Raw genomic sequence first — 16166 nt, 5'->3', positions numbered from 1 at the left:
GTTTGAGTTAACTGTAGATCTTGTCTTTCATATTTAACATCTAGGAAGTATTATAGTAAGTTTCTGTAAAATTTGAAATTCTTAAGTTTTATTAATGTTTTTGTTACTTAATGATAATGCTTTGAGTTTTGAAAAATTTAATCTACATTTACATTTAAAAATTATTTGTAATGCGGATAAATTTTTTATTATTATTTTTTTTTTTTTATTTTCTCTCAATAAATGTTTACATTGTTGAGTGCAGCTGCCTTTCCGTTCGAAAAGTTTGATTAGCATTACAACAACAATGTAACAACAGTGTAAAGGATTCGTTATAAAACTTTTTAAAAATATTTTTTTTTTGTTTTAAAAATATGAATTTCTTTGTTTTTTGTTTGTATTTTTTTTTCTTTTTAAATAAATACACATTTTTAATGTAAATCATTTTTTAAATATATATATTTATATTTTTTATATTATTATATTAATTTATATTTTTTTTTTTCTCTATGTTGCATATAAATATAAAATATATATATAATAAGATTAAGTGTGAAACTTAATTAAAAAAAAAAAAAAAAAGAAAAAAAAAATATTTTTTATTTTATTTGTTGCTATTGTTTTCTACGAAATATAATTACTTTTAAAAAATAATTATAAATATAATAATAAGTCTAGTGAGGAGAAAGAAATACGTACAATATTTTCAAATTTTTGTAATAAAAAGAAAAGGACAAGGTGAAGAAGGTAAGGTAAATACATTAAATTTTGAATTTTATACAGGATACCAAGGAAAGGAAAGGAGAGAAGGGAAGCAAATAACTTCACAAACAACCGGATTGGATTTGTATTGGACATATTGAGAAGCTATTACATTATAGGGATTATTTTTATATTTTTTCATTTTCGACTGTTTTTTTTTTTTTTGTTTTCTTTTGTGTACTGTGTGTTGATTTCACAAATAAAAAAGAGAATTTTCAAAAACATTTTCTATCTCTCTCTCTTTTGTTTCGCTGATATTGCAGCATTTCATTTTGCATATATTTGATTAAAGTTTTTTTTTTTGTTGTTTTTTTATACATGTATATATATATATATGTATATATTGGTATACATCTTTATATATATACATAAATACATATATATGCATACACACTGATATACATACATATATATATTCATATATATATATATATGTATATATATAGTATAAATATATATATATACATATAGATATATACGAATATATGCCATATATTCTTATTTTTATAAAATGTTTAAAACTTATGTTTTAAATTCTACATTACACATTAATTCTTGTTGCTTTGTATAATCTTTTGTTTTGTTTAGCATAAACTCTGTCAAGTTTAGCATAAATAAAATTTTTGTTTTTTTTATCTTTGATGAGATGAAAATGTTTATTCACTTTCTTCTTCCTCTTCTTCTTCTGATGTTTCTTTCTTTTTGGCCTTCTTGGCTGGCTTGGCAGCCTTACTCTTTCGTTTCTTGCCGGCGCCGGTATCAGTGCCACCATTGGCTTCATACTCTTTAACTGCCTTATTATATTCCTCTTTCATTTTAACAGCTTTTTGCTCCCATTCCTGAAGTATAAACATGAACATCAAACGAAATTCAATCACACACACACACACACACGCACGCGCACACACACAATTAAAATTGAAAAATCTCAAATTGAAAGTCTCAAAGATGTTATAGGTTCTTGATCAACGTAACTATCTATGCGCCTAGTAGGCGTGGAACGCATGTAATAAGTCAGAAATAAATGGAGGAATACACCCCCACACAATCATGCTCGTAACCCGTGAAAACTGAAATTTACAATCTACACAAAGCAAGGTTTGAAATTTTGCCGTTAACATTTATGTCCAGAAATTTAGAGTCAAACGTGACGAGTAAATTCGCAAAAGTATTATTAATAACATGTGCTGGATTAGCGAAAATACCTCTCGAGACTATCGATCTCAATCGTCTTGATCCCAACGAACGAAATATTCGCAATGTCTACGTATTGAAGCGTGAAGTGATGGATGACAAGCATACTACGCAAATCCATCTTCTTGGCAAAAACGCAGTATATTACGACAGAGTAGATTCGAACTTCTTACAACATGGCCTTAACAGCAGCGCACAATATTAAATCATTTGAAAGAAGCTTTATAAGCTGTGACTCAGTACACGCTGTTACAAGCGGTAATAATGAGGGTCTATCGTACTTCACGAACCCTTGCCATCAGGCAGTGCAATTTAGTCGAAATTGAACTATGAACAATTAGAAATAATATCTCGGGTCAATTAGGAGGAAAGGTTTCTTGAAATTGGAGAATGTATAAGAAATGTTTGAAAAGTTTTCCGGGCACAGAGGAGCCTTAATCTGGATTTTATTCACGTCTATTTTCTATAAAATTTTCTAATGATCGTTATTAGATTAGTTACTGAAGACTGTCTACCGAAGACTGATGAAGACAGATGACGACTTATGAAATTACGCCAGAGAAACATTAGTATATAAATAGGTCGATAAACAATGTCATCAATTTATTTTCATAACAATTAAAACATTCATTCTCACTATTAATCGGTCATTGCTTAATCGAAATGAACTAATAATTAATAATGCAATACATACGTACACAGATTGCGAAACTTACCGTTTTATCTTTGATTGCTCTCCATAGTTCGCCGCCTCTTTTGGCGATATCGGTTACTTTGCTACCAGGATTATCTTTTTTAATTTGTTCACGATTTTCATTTAACCATAGCATGTAAGCAGACAAAGGGCGTTTTGGACGTTCACCAGCCATTTTGTGGGTTTATTTGAGTAAACTGCAAAGTATATGAAGTCAGGCGAATAAATTAATGAATGATGAAAGCACTCAAATAGTCGTAAGACAATTAATTCAATAAGCCAATGGATATATAAGAAAATATATATATATATATATATATATATTTGTATTTGTAATATATAACACTAATATACACATATATACGTTTATAAATATATATATATATATTTTTCATTTATATATATCTTGTGTTTAGGTATATATGTGTAAAGAGTAAAAAGGTATGTATTAAATTGCATTTTACCGCTAATTAACATATATACATATACACAGAATATATAATAGGTAAATACACATATATATATATATATGTTGTAATATATGTGTTGTAATATAAAAGTTCACTTAAACTCATCACCTGTCAAACACGCGCACGTACATACATATAAATAAATATGTCTATATATATATATAAGAATATTTGTCTTGGTATTGGTATTTACTTTATGTCACATTACATATAATTCTTTATATAACACTCTACGGAATAAATAAAAGTTTCACATACCTACGCATTTATTTGCATACATACATCTATGAATACACACACACATATGTATATATATATATATACGTTTATATATATACATATATGAATGTGCATATAACGTAATTATTTATATTTATTTACATATCTGCATTTGAGCACTTATGTGGACGCGCACATAAAATTGTATATAAAAACGCAAAGGTATCTATGTTAGTTTGTTGTAGCGAGTGTAGGTGAATTTATTTAAAGCCTTTACTGATTAATATCAATATTTGTGACAAATGAGTGTCAGTTGTACTGTACACGTAATTATATGCATACATCCATGCATACCGGAATATATATATATATTATATGTATGTATCTAATATAAGAGTTTTATATTTTTATCTTTATATTTTTGCATACTTAGTATTTTATACTTGTAGTCATGTAGTCATAAGCCTGTGAAAGCAAACATTTCTTTAACAAGCATCGATGAAAAAATTTCTTAACAGCGGGAAAAATTTCCTAACAGTAACCGGTTATTCCCCTAACAAAATGTATTTAATAAAATTCTACGATTTGGCGACTCTCGCAAGCCATTTTTATATTTACAATTCCTCTTTGACTTTTTCTTCTTCTTCTTCTACTTCTTATTTTTTATATTTATAATTTTCTCTTTACTCATTTTCTTTTGCATATTACGTTTATGCCTTTGAAATGTGTAATGTTTGCAATATTACGGCAGATAAACATATCGAAATATTGAAAAGTCAGTGACATCCGTCCGGATACCACTCAAACTGCCACCCTCTCCTTTACTAAAACGTACAACATATTTAATATATACCTTTGTGTTTTACTCTGTATCCCTGATTTTACCACTCAACAACATAATGTTAAGCTCTAGTGCTTCTGCTTTACGCTTATATCCTGTTAAAAAAAATAGAGAGGGTTAGCAGCAGTGTGCCTTTTCTTTCATTTTTTTATTTATTTATTTTTATTAAAGTCACCAGTCCACGCTGACTGGCGACCTAAGTACTTTTGTTTCAAAATGTTCCATTTTATATAAAAAAATTTTTTTTTTTAGTTATCAAATAAGTCAAATATTTTTTTTTTAAGAGAAATTATTTATATATATGCACAACATGGCAGTGTGTTTAGCCTTTTTTCAGTCTGCTCTTGTGTTGGCATTTTTACGCTTATCACTAGAAGACATCGAAACGCTAAATATGTTATTGCGTTTGTAACATGATAAAAGTACGAGCTCTTAAAGTTTAACTTTGCATTCATCTATCGATATTCTTTTTATACCCTACACCACTTGTGGCATAGGTGTATATTAAGCCTGTGTGAAAAGGACTTGAGAGAGATTCAGCTTTGATTATGCCAAACGATTCAATTTTTCAATCGGTTTAAGTTTAACTGTCCGTCTATCTGTCCATCTCGGTTTCTTGGATTCAACGTTCGATTTTCTTTTTATACCCCACACCATTTGTGGCATACGGGTATATTAAGCAAAACGATTCAATCTTTCAATCGGTTTAAGCTTAACTGCCCATCTATCCGTCCGTCTTGTAACTGCCCATCTATTCGTCTGTCTTGTTTTCTTCTGTTCCATTTATAGGCCGCAAATTTTTGAAACATTTTGATGAAATTTGGTACACTCTCGCGTTTTGGTCCAAAAATGAATGAACGTTTTTGAAAATGGTTCGATCGGTCGATTACCTTCCATTTGAACAGTCACATAAATAACTGCATTAAACAAAGTGACGTAGGGTATGGAATGGTGGAATGTGGCTCACGATAGTGTTTTACACTTTTGAATTCTAAATTTAAACACGACATAAAAGAGTCTATCAATGAAATTGCTTTATTTGATATTTCCGTAGCTTTTCCATGACCAACAAGTTAGGAAATGCTTAGGCTAATGTTTTGACAGTGCATTTTACGTATAGAAAAGTCATTGTAATGCCCCGAAGTATGAATTACTAATGAATGAAATAACGATATGGTATGAAAAAAAAAGGTTACTTAAACAAAAAGTACAGAACCGCACGGTGAACAGCAATATAAAGTGGTTTGAACAATTTTCAGCTTAAAAGATTAAATTGCGATTAGAGAAAGCATTTGAAATTAATTTTGGCATTTCATGCAAAGCATTGCTATTTTCCAATGAAGATATTGACTAACAATTACTGTATTAGGTGTTTGCAAAAATTTTGATCAGCGACTATCTTTTTCAGCGTACGAGGACGCTAATCATGGAACCCTCAAAATTTGCATTTTCCATATTCATTTTTATACTCATCACCGAAGGTTGAGGGGTATATTCATTTTGTCAAAACGTTTGCAACGCCCAAAAGAAACCATCAGAGACCCCACAAAGGAATCGATTAAGCCTTATCTGTCTGTCTGTACGTCGCTGTGGTGTTTATTGGCCGCAAAAATTAAGCAATCGACTTCAAATTTGGCAGAAACATTGGAAGTTCTTGTAGGCAGATTGGTATTGAAAATGGGACAAATCGGTCTAAGGACACGCCCTCAGCCCCACAGGAACTGAGAACACCTCTGTTTTTAAAAAGGAATGAAAAATTGTTTTTTTGCTCATTACTCATAAACCATAACAAGTAAATATACAAAAATTTTAACGCATATTCTATTGGCGATGCTGTAGCATTTCTATATAAAGGTGGAAAAAAATTGGCGACGCCTATCCAGTATTATATTGCATCAAAATTTAATAATTTTTTAAATAGCTTTCTAAAGCATAGAAACAAACTCTCTCTTCTTGGCCATTGTCAAACTTGGAATGCACCTAAATATGTCCGCCTGTTCGTCTATCCATCTGTCTGTTTGCGAAACTCTGTAGCGTTTGTGGCAGATCTCCGTCTACTTCTTTTATCTCTTTTGGGATAACAGCGATGGGTATAAAAATTCGATTCCGACCGAATTTAATTTTCTTATTTGTTGTTGTTGATTTGAAGATAATTGCTTCCGAAGCCGATCGCACACGTACAAAAATTTACAGTGATGTTACTTCATCATATCCCAAATGTCGGTTTTGATATGATTTTGATTTCAATAACAAAAAACGGCCGGGAAAGGCTTATTAGCCGAAAATCTAGGACAAATTTTCGGAGAACTTTCGAACAGCTTAATAGTCGACAAGTTGACTGTTTCTAGACGTTTACATGCGATAGTAGATATTCAAAAGGAGGGAAAACGGCCACCTCGCAAATTGCATTTTGCTACAAGAATTGTCCAGCTGTTGTAGCTCGAATGGGAAGTTCTGCCACACTCAAACATGACGCCTCCTGCTCAGATTCGTGCAGCATGGCTTGGCGGGTCCGAAAAGTTGAAGAAGTGCGAAAATGGTTCGTTGCGTGGATCGCTACCAAATCAATATAAACTTCTTTCAACACGATGTTGCCACGTTGTCAAAAATATTGTAAGAGATTGTGAGAAATGACGGGAACTATTTTGATTAATATACCAACACATTGTGGCAATTTTTTTCAATTAATGCCTTCTTCAAGTGAAAAAATGATCAAAACTCTTGTAGAACCCCTCATAATATATGAAAAATAATAAATGTCAGATTCACTTTAAAGATAATAAATACACTTTTGTTATATAGCTTAGTGTCGTTTCCCTCTTAAAAGAATCAAAATCCAATAAAATTGGATTTATGTTTAGTTCCATAGCAATATTGCATAAATTTGTAGCAAAAAAGCAGTCGTAAAGTCATGTAATGTAAATGTGTTGCAATCGATGATTGCTCTATGTTGATGCAATTAAAAAATTGTATGTTATAGTTTGTTTGTTTGTTTTTTTTTTTAAGTTTTTGATTGTACCTTTGGTTGATTAATTGAAATATTTTCATGATAACTATTGCGATTGCCTATATAATGATACATGTATAAATTATCAGTTTTGTGTGAAAGTATTGTGTTATAGTATTAGCGCAATGCATATAATTTTGTTGAGAGAACGATACAATAATGTAATGTATCAATCGATCATTTCAATAAGAATACAATACGAACAGTTTTACTACTAATATTAAGTATTAGATATAAGTAATAATGTTTGCATGCTTTGCATGTTTACTTTTTGATATTAAAAATAAATAATTACTTGATAAAGAAATTTTTAAAATTATGAAATGACAGATGTGTAGAGAACTAACATTCATTTCGTATGCAATATATGTATGTAAGAGATGATGAAGTTTACGGTCTACCGGCCAAAAATGTTTTAGTAAAGGCAAGTGAGACAATAAGAAAATACTGCTCATCTCCAAAGCGAAAGTTAAGTGTGCGGCACTGTAAGGTAATATGTAGGATATAGGAAAGTTATTTTGTTTTATTACGGGTTTTTATTGCCTACAACCCTAAACCAGTGTATAATAATTGTAAAATTGTGCGTCAGTCGGTAGATTGGTGACAACTTTACGCATTACTTTATGTTTATACATTTCAAATGTCTGTCTGAAATCAATTATCTAGCAAAACACGATTGACAGACGGACGGATGTACGGAAAGATAGATTTAGAATCTTATTATAAGAAAATCTATAAAAATCTTGATGACAAATGTCTTTTCCGAATGAACTACCTCACAAAGCACGATGGACAGACGGACGGATGTACGGAAAGATCGATTTAGAATCTCATTGTAAGAAAACCTATGAAAGTCTTGATGAAAAATGTCTTTCCCGAATGAACTATCTCACAAGCACGATGGACAGACGGACGGATGTACGGAAAGATCGATTTAGAATCTCATTGTAAGAAAACCTATGAAAATCTTGATGACAAATGTCTTTCTAAAATGAATTATCCAAAAAACACGATTGACCGACGGACGGATGTGCGGAAAAATCGATTTGGAGTCTTATTTTAATAAAGATAATCTATTCAACGTATTGTGAGGTATTCTCTCTCTTTAATTAGAACTCTGATGTTCTTCGACTAAACTTTTTTAGGGACGGCTTGAACAAGAAGTTTGGTATTCATATCTGCCGCAACTTGGTGTTTTATGCATGTACAATTATCAAATGGGGCGGCTTTCAACAATAAAAGTTTTCATAAAGAAGGTTATGTGGATGAATTTAAAAACACTGGTTAGTCCACTTGGAATTTTCGGCATCATGACAGCAGACTTCCCCCTTTCAATGGGTATTTTGCTGAATTTTACCAAGTCCCTCTTTTTTTTCTGTATGTATTCTTTACACGATTAGAATGTATCACAGCAAATATATGTCATACGTGTGCATTTACATAAATATGTAGCGGACATGTATTCGATTTTGCTCTTTATTGCACGGAGCCGGGTTATTAACTGATCGTTTAGGCGTTTTCCAATCATCATTTTAAGCTCGATTCTTCTCTATGATATTATACGCATTGCAATGATGAACTTACTGACATTTAAATCTCTACGCAACGACACGCTGAGATTGCAAGCACACAATCAAGCAATCACATTGAAATATCTTTTCAATTGTAAGCGAAAAGAGAAATTTATAAAAAGAATCATAGGATTTATGTCAAAACACAAATGCATTCCTAAAACAAGTAAAAACGTTATAGTCGGGCAAGACCGACCATAAATACCCTATTACTGTTATAAGTCAATTTCCGTCAACACATATTAAAATTTAGACTTTTCTACACTGCAAAGGATTAATTTTCGTGAAAATCCTTACTAGACTAGGATCCAAAGAATAGGCCGACATGGTACAGTTAATTTTTTTTATATTAAATTACTATTATGACACAATTTTCATCATGAGGTATTGAAAATTATACATATTTGTCGTATGAACTGTAGTTTTCGTTATAAGAGAGGGGTTCAGAAATTGCCTCCGGCCAATCTAAACTTTTTAGACCAATTTAGTATGCTTAGCCACTTTTGCCGATAAATTTTTAAAATAGCATTTTACTTTCCATATAAGAACTTTTCAGAAGAAATGGTTATAAGGAGAGTCGTCGAAAAAGTGGACCGATCCAAACGATTTTCAATAGCGTTGGTTCTTGAGTTAAAACGCTTGACTGTACCAAATTTGATCCAAATATTGCTCAAAAATTGCGAACTCTAGCATGAATAGACATCGGACGGACAGAGGGACAGACAGGTTTAAATCAATGCAGATTATGATTCCGAATCGATTGGTATAATGAAAGCCCTTCTGCATGTTGCATACGTTCCCTGCACGACAAGTGGTGTAGGGTATAAATATGCGTAACAGAATTGCAATATTTATTGAGAGCATTTTTTTTTAACGTATTTTACAATTGTTTTATAAAAACTAATGTTGAATAGAAACTTTTCGTTAAAAGTTAGTTAAGTTTTCGCGAGTTTTACATAAGTTATAACAAAAAAAAAAAAAAAAAATTTTAAATAATTCTTCTTCTTTGTCTTTCAGTCCATTATTAAATTTCTTTCCTCGACGATGCTGTACGTTTCCATTTCTTCTCCTTCTTTCGCTCGCATTTCTGATATTCAAATTTTTTTTTTTTTTTTTACTATTGTTGCTGCCACTTGTTTAGTCTGAACGGGTTGACAAAGTTGTTGACAAAGTTGTTTTTTTGAATGATCAGCTTTCATCTCCCATAGCGTTACTTGATAATGACAAATAAATAACTCTTTCTACGATTCGTGATAAAATTTTAATGCTACACTATCATCTTGCATATATACTTGTTCAATTCAATGCAGTGCAACGGATTGCATTAGAAAATACAAATTATGCGCAGCCACTCATTGCTAATAAAAAAAAAAAAAAAAAAACGAAAAATAAAAAAATAAATGTTCTGAAGTCCTCCGTACGTAAACATCGTTTTCACATACATTTATATACTGTTTAACATTTCATGTTCTGTTCTTTCTCAATTAGCAATGAAGCGGTTAACACTGGATGACTACCACGGGAATGTGCTACACGTGAAATGTTATATATCTATGCCGTGTATGCAATTTATATTCGATTTTGAGCCGTCACCTCATGTCAACACGGAAGATTTGCAAAAACATTTTGTTATTTATGAGCGCCTATAACAACCGAAGAGGATGACGGCGTTCGCGTTGAGCTTTTAAACGATTCTGATAAACATTTGTAGTAAATTTCGCATCAATTGTTGCCGTTGCTTGCACGTTACAGTTATATAAATTATTATTTCGCATTCATTCAAATAACATATTATATAAGAGATATATATGTCGCTTTGAGTTTTCTATATCGAATAAGATATCCGTCTATACAACATTAGAGGGACACATTACAGTCCAATAATGCCAATAACTCAGACTTTATCTATATATATTTTGCAAATATATGGAATTTGAAATGTGTATTTCAATTCTTCTTCTTGTTCTTCTTCTTCTATTCATCAAATTAACTACCGCTGAGATATTTAAAAAGGGCCCAATGTGAGTATTTCAATTCTATTGGCCATCGTTTAGTGGTATAGCTTCGTACAATTGGAGAAACATGTCTTGCACTGATTTTTCCCTACCACAAGCATGTTGTGGTGTGTTGATTATGTGTCTTCTGATATGTGATCTTATGAACAATAAGAACATTGTACTCGGTTATGGCCGAAACTGTTCTACCTATCACTTGGAAAAAAGGCAAAAAAAAAAAAATAAAAATAGGAAGCATATGAAATTTCGAACGGGCGTAATCGACTTTTTCGCATATGCTTAGGCCGATTCAGAATGTGATATTAATCAAGACTATATCTCTATGTATGCTTTATAGGGTCTCTCAAGTTTTCTTCTTGATATTGCAAACATTTGGTTAAACCGCAAATCTCCTCTCCTCTTGAGGTTATGCAAACTTCCAGGCTACTCAAGGTCGTATGGACGTAAGCGAACAAGCGCGTAGTCATTTGACCTCGGACATATGAAAATATTCATACACCACACTAAATAATGCTAAATTCATATACGCACAGTCCTGTTCACGCACAAATCTATTCATAACTATTATGTGCTTGTCCAGAGTCGTATATGTACATATAAAGGTTATACGATATTGCCGTCCATCGTTAATTTGCAAAATCACGAAAATAAAAAATTAAAAGTTTTTTTGGTCTCTATGCTTAAGTCCGTAGATGAAATTTGAACGTATTTATGATCCATATATTTATGTATATGTGTTTTTGATCCGTATGCGTGCACGCACACACCCCCACATATATATATCTTTCTCGGTTGTAAAAGTAATTTTACTGCACCGTGTGGTGGAAGATGTAAAAAGTTAAAGTGGCGGGAATGTTTTGCCGAAAAGCAGTACGCATCGGAACTCTGACATTTGCGACCAACTCTTCCTCTTTTCTTTTCTTTTTTTTTGCTGTTTGCTGTTAATCGTATGAAAATTTGGGTCCCAATCATTACTTTGTGACTTTCTTTCCAACTTTTCTAAGTTAGATATATCGACGAGTCTTCCTGTTCCTCATTATTGCTTTTGTAGAAATGGAGCAACAAAACTTAGTAGGAAGGGCGCGCATGCTCATTGTTGCACTTTACCTAATATACATTTCAACATTTTTTTCGTAATTTTATGCAAAATGATGTTTTCAAAGGTTTTTGAAAATACATAAAAGAAGATGACGAAGAAGAAGAACTCTCGGAGGGAATATCATTCGGAGAAATAAACTATTTGACCCAATAAAACGTATAAATAAACATTTTAAAAGAAAAGTAATTTTTTTTTTAAAATGTTAACATAGTGTTATAATCGCACATATCCGCAAGCATGTACTACTATATATGAATAACCAAGAATAGGGCAATATTGTAGAAAAGCTGAGAGCACCGAATAAATTTCTGCATTTTTTTTATAGTTTATTTTTTTTTTAGTTTACGTACATTAGTAGTGTGTGTGTGTGTGTGTGTGTGTGTGTGTGAATGCGAATTTGATGAGACGACGGAATAGGCGATGATTACGACTACGCTACGACGATTTCGCTCTTGATGTGGTCTGTGACTTGTGAAGAAACAAGTACAGCCAGGTTGTACTAAAATACTTTGGCTAACTTTGTAAACAAAAATGTTTTCAATTTTATATTGTGAAATGTGGAAAACACACTGTATTCATAGTTTTATATTAGAAGCGCACAGAACACAGTACGAGCGTACTAGCACAATAATAATACTATGAGAGGTAAAAAAAAAACACATACACAGAGAATATTATACTTTACTCTGTATGAACTGAAAACGTACCGAACTAAAGTGTACTGAACTGAACTGAATTTAATTCAACTAACTCTGCTGGTTGTGTTGTTTCGTATCCACAAGGAAAAATTTTGCTATGGGTTTTACAGCAGTTTATGTATTGTATAAGTACACTGTACAGTGTACTCTGTAGTATGAAGAAGAAATAAATAAAAATGTTATGCATACACAGAGGAAAGCTAAACCGAAATGTATTTTGAGTTTTTAGAGGGTACGACGTAAGTATAACGTATAAAACGTATAAAACGTATGCTCCGTATATCTGCATTTATACAATAATAATATAATATGCCACTACTATCACACAGAGCAAACCAACTAGAGTCAGTCTAACAAGGCAAGCAAGCAAGCAAGCAAGCTGGCAAGCAGGCAGGCAGGCAGGCGGTAAGGCAAAAATGCTTGAAAAAAAAGGGGAGAGCAGTCAGACGGGTCGGTCGGTCGATTTGTTTGTTAGTGGGTAGTAGCAGTACTGAGCGCAGCAGTACGTATGAAATGAATCAACGTATATAATTTTGTTTGTATGGTAGGAAAGCTTACTGGCTGGTTGAGATTTTTAATAAGGCAAAAGATACATTAGCAAGCGAGCAAGCAAAACACAACGAGTACATGTTCGTTTGTATTCATATGAAAAATCATGTTTGTATATCTCTCTCTATGCATACAGAAAATATATATATATATATATATATATATATAAATATATGTACATATATATCTATATACACCCATACAAATCTACATGTACACGAAGTGCGCCAGTACTGAAATTCATATAGAAATTTTTGTACTGGCTGTACTACTACGAATATTGAGCACAAAATATATGGTAGCTGTCGCTGCTGCGACTTTATGTTTGCATATTTAGGATGAGAGGGGCCGTATGGTGCGGTATGAAAAGGCATTGAACAGCAGACGGCTGACTATTAATACGAGCTAAACGATTCTATAATACTCTCAGTGCGTTGGAACGATTGTATAAACGAACCAACGAACTAGCAAACGATACTTTTTCATATTGTTTTCTGCGTGTAAAAAGCAATGGCAGAAGTATATGACAACAACAACAACAACAACAAAACCATATTATACGTAATAGCAGCAGCAAATACTGGCAGCCATATAACCCAGTATATGACGCCAAAAGCCTTAACAACTATTGAAAAAATATATGAGAAATATACGAGAGTATAAGTATAAAAGCAAGCATATTGAATATACTAGCGACAAGGTACAGTCTGTGCTAATATTGATACCGTTGTGTAAATATGCACAATTAACCGATTAAAACGATTAAATATATACAAATTTTTTACATTTCTATTAAATAATAAAATAAAGTCTCCAAAAACTATACGAAAAACTTGAAATTTTAATTAAATGCAAATGTCTCTAATATAGAACGACACTGTATTTGCTACGTATAGAAACTCGCCACTCTCGCACTAATGTACTGAAAAATACAGTGTAAACTTTGAAAAAAGTCCACCAATAAAAATGACGTAAAATTTCTTAGTTGATTGTTTTTTTTGTTATAATTTAAAAAAAACATTATTAATCTTATGTATTATGCATGTATATAGCGATAAAATTCTTCTTCTTTTCAAAGTTCTTGAATTTTCAATAAAACCTAAACGTGTGCTTACCCCAACTGCATCTACTGTTAATTCCTTAAAGTTGGTTGTTCTAAGTTCGGCAACAACTTATACAATAAATGTACTGAACACGAAGAGAATAGTTAGGCAAACAGTGATGGCCAACAATATAGGGATGGATGTAGTTAAAAAATATGGAAATTCTTAAAGAAATATGTAATAAAATGTGTATATTAATATAACTTGGAATTACTAAATAGACAGAATAAAATTTAGTGATATGGATGCGGCGTTAAACACTCAATAAAGGCAACGCTCTATTTGATGATCATCAAACTTTTCTCAAACCCAAAATGGGGCACGGGGGGCCCCCCCCCCATGAACGATTTTTCCGATCATTACGGTTATGGTGTGGGTGTGAAAGTCTATACTTGAATATGAAAAGTTCAATTGGATTATGCGATTCAACCAATTAACTAGTATTTTTAAGAGATCGTGCATATCATAAATTAATGCTTGGGCAAGATGCAACGGACAAGAAGCATAAATGCTTTAATAACGCTTGCGGATCTTGATACTTTTTTTTTACAAACATAAGCTCGATCTATTTCCATAACACGCGAATCTGGCCTAAGTAGTGAAATAACGGTAGAAATCACGTCTTATTCCCGCCAAGCATATGTTAATTATACCGTTCGGCATATATAGGTATACATCAATGCATTTTGTTTATAGTGATAAACTCCTTTTTGTTTACAGATTTAAAAAATTAAGAAAACCTCTTCAAATCCTTCGTTAGGATTGAAAATAAAGAAAATATTTTCAAAAATACATTTAAATCCCAAAAAAATATTATATATATACATATATACATGTATGGTAAATTTATTATTATTATTATTATTATTAATTTCGCCTCAGAAATAAATTCTAAGACTAAACTCTTAAAAGCACTAGCATCTAAGGCAATCGGCTTTTATTAAAAACTCTACCGCACTTGAGATTCGAACCCACGACCATTGACTTGCTAGTCGAGATTCCTCCCCTTCGGCTACTCAGGCGGATTGTATGGTAAATTACATTACAAGTGTTGCCTAGTTTGGCACAAAGAAAATTCCACACAAATGAATGATTGCGACATGCATTGTTAAAGCTGATCCGCTATTTAAGATTTCACTCTAACTGTTTAAAGATAAATCTAGCTATAAGTGTTGCCAAAACGACTTAAGCCGCATTCACAAATATATTGTCCACGTATTAGCTCACTCTCTGGTCACTTAAACCTAAACCGTGTATCATCGGATGCCGTAAAGTATCGTGTTATATAACAGGTACTCACGTTAAATAAAAGGTAAATACATCTGTCCACGTATTAGTTCATGTCTAAGGTTTTAATGAAAGTGGCATGTCTGAAATGACTTGCAAAGCGAGGTGACATAAACCCCTAATATCCCTAATAAATTTCAATGAACACTTAAAAGTTACGTTAAGATAGGTACAATGACAAGCATACACTAATTTCTTCATTTTTGTACCTTCCTGCTATCGAGTGTATCGAAGTTTTATATATACATATATATATGTATATATATATATATATATATATAATGAATCTACTCGGATGAGATTAATTAGAAGTTATTCTTTCACTTACGAAAGGTTAAACGTGTTCAATTTTGTAGTTCACTGTATTGCTTGTATGTATACTAGCGCATCAGTTTTATTCAACATAATACAATTTTCTCTTGCAATACAGTAAGGGCCAATAATGGTAACGATTTCAGTAAAGACTTGAGAAAACCTTGTAAAATTGTTCTTTTATTTTATTTATATTTTTATTTATTAACGATAATTAGAGAAGAAAATAAAAATTGATAATTAGCCTTCACTGTGTCCTTAATAGCGTTTGCAGGCATTTAAGCAAACAAGTATAAAAAACTTGATAGAAAATTGTCCGGGCGAAGACAATTAACTTGCGGGTAGTAAGTACAGTAGGGGGTGGGG

At 31.9% G+C, this 16166-nt stretch overlaps 2 protein-coding genes across 4 annotated transcripts in view; one reads left to right on the top strand and one right to left on the bottom strand.

The window, feature by feature from the left end:
• LOC119636768 (probable RNA helicase armi) overlaps positions 1 to 16166 on the top strand; it is a 51194-nt gene that overhangs the window by 23308 nt on the left and 11720 nt on the right. The window lies entirely within an intron of this gene.
• The window catches only part of LOC119636771 (high mobility group protein Z), a 16233-nt gene continuing 1447 nt past the window's right edge, over positions 1381 to 16166 (bottom strand). The window contains exons 1-3 of one of the 3 annotated variants that reach the window (XM_038032371.1): positions 12516 to 12886; positions 2652 to 2826; positions 1381 to 1580 (exon numbers count right to left, since the gene is read on the bottom strand). In XM_038032371.1, the coding sequence (XP_037888299.1) occupies positions 1398 to 1580; positions 2652 to 2804 (336 nt within the window). In that variant the 5' untranslated portion in view covers positions 2805 to 2826; positions 12516 to 12886 and the 3' untranslated portion in view covers positions 1381 to 1397. Of the gene's footprint in view, positions 1581 to 2651; positions 2827 to 12515; positions 12887 to 16166 lie in introns of those variants that run through there. The other 2 variants (XM_038032372.1, XM_038032370.1) reach the window with 2 other exon arrangements.

Source organism: Glossina fuscipes, unplaced genomic scaffold, assembly GCF_014805625.2.
Source record: "Glossina fuscipes isolate IAEA_lab_2018 unplaced genomic scaffold, Yale_Gfus_2 28, whole genome shotgun sequence".
Lineage (NCBI taxonomy): Eukaryota > Metazoa > Arthropoda > Insecta > Diptera > Glossinidae > Glossina > Glossina fuscipes.
The sequence above is the reverse complement of the archived record's forward strand: the minus strand, read 5'-3'. Positions and strand labels throughout refer to the sequence as shown.